At 52.9% G+C, this 1,123-nt stretch overlaps 1 protein-coding gene across 1 annotated transcript; it reads right to left on the bottom strand.

Moving 5' to 3' along the window:
* Positions 1-503: 503 nt before the first annotated feature.
* On the bottom strand, positions 504-719 carry Pmar_PMAR005039 (hypothetical protein; the record flags this gene model as incomplete). Its single annotated transcript, XM_002769446.1, has 1 exon — positions 504-719. One exon carries the CDS (start codon positions 717-719, stop codon positions 504-506), a length of 216 nt encoding a protein of 71 aa, XP_002769492.1.
* Between the last annotated feature and the right edge of the window lie 404 nt (positions 720-1,123).

The following is a 1,123-nucleotide window of genomic DNA, read 5'->3' as shown; positions in this document are numbered from 1 at the left end:
ATCTAAGAAGTCCTTTCGGGCCGCACAGAACCTCTCTGTGTGCTTAATTAGAATCCCAGAAGTACTCTCTATTATTGGCAGCTCAGATTCTCGAAACTCGAACTTGTCCCACTGCCCTGAGTACCCGGAGCCATCTCGAGGCTTTCTCTCCAGTGGAGAGTCTCCACCGCTGCGGCTGATAATTCCTGGGTCGACGCCTTCCAAGGGTGATCTTCAGGCTTGCTGCCCAACTTTCTGCCCCTATCTCGCTGTTTCTTCGCTTGGGTAGACCTCACGTGTGGCATTTCCCAAAGAAGAGTCTCTTTGTTGAGTGGGAACCAAACTGAACGACAGTCGTTCCGAGAACGACGTTTCCTCCGCTCCATTTATGATGTTATGACCACTAGGAACGGCACTGACGCAACGCAACAGCCACCAGTTTTGACTACGTGATAATCAAACTTCGGAAAATGCCGGAAACTCAGCTTCAACAGTGTTGGATTGGCACCAAACCAATGCCGCAGCTATTGGTCCTTAGGGTTCTTCCTTGATGGTTCATCCTTCACCTGCCCAGTCCTAGGGCGTTTATCAGACCCGAAGCTACTGTCCTTCTCCCCACCTTGACCGTTCTGCCAATAAGGCTTAGATTGGGGGTCGCCGAAATGTTTACGATAACGGCAATCCCTACCGAAGGGACAGGATTGGCGAGTGAAACGGCAAGTGTCAGCACCGAAGTGCATAGCCCTCCCTTGCCTACGTATACCCTTGCCCGAAGGTGGCCTGGGTATGCCAGATTGGCTCACCGCTGGTTTAGCCAAGGCTACAGCTATCAACTCGTGAGACTGATTGGATCTTAAATAGGTACCGAGGGCAGAGTCGACTTGGAGAGAAGGGTCAGTGTCCCGCAGGCGGGTGACCCCTTGTGGCAAGGCCAGCCTGTAACCCTTATCACACTCGACTGCTGCCTCGATTGATCGTGACCTCGCTAACCAGAGCAACCGGCTCAGATAAGCAACCGTGCCTTCCTCAGCTTCGAGAAGATCTCGACCACGACGACACCACCACCACCACCATAGTTTTTGTTGGAACCGACGACTTCGCTGGCAGTACCGGGACTTTTGATGGATGAGCTGGCAGACTTCGC

Source organism: Perkinsus marinus (assembly GCF_000006405.1).
Source record: "Perkinsus marinus ATCC 50983 genomic scaffold scf_1104296965858, whole genome shotgun sequence".
Lineage (NCBI taxonomy): Eukaryota > Perkinsozoa > Perkinsida > Perkinsidae > Perkinsus > Perkinsus marinus.
The sequence above is the reverse complement of the archived record's forward strand: the minus strand, read 5'-3'. Positions and strand labels throughout refer to the sequence as shown.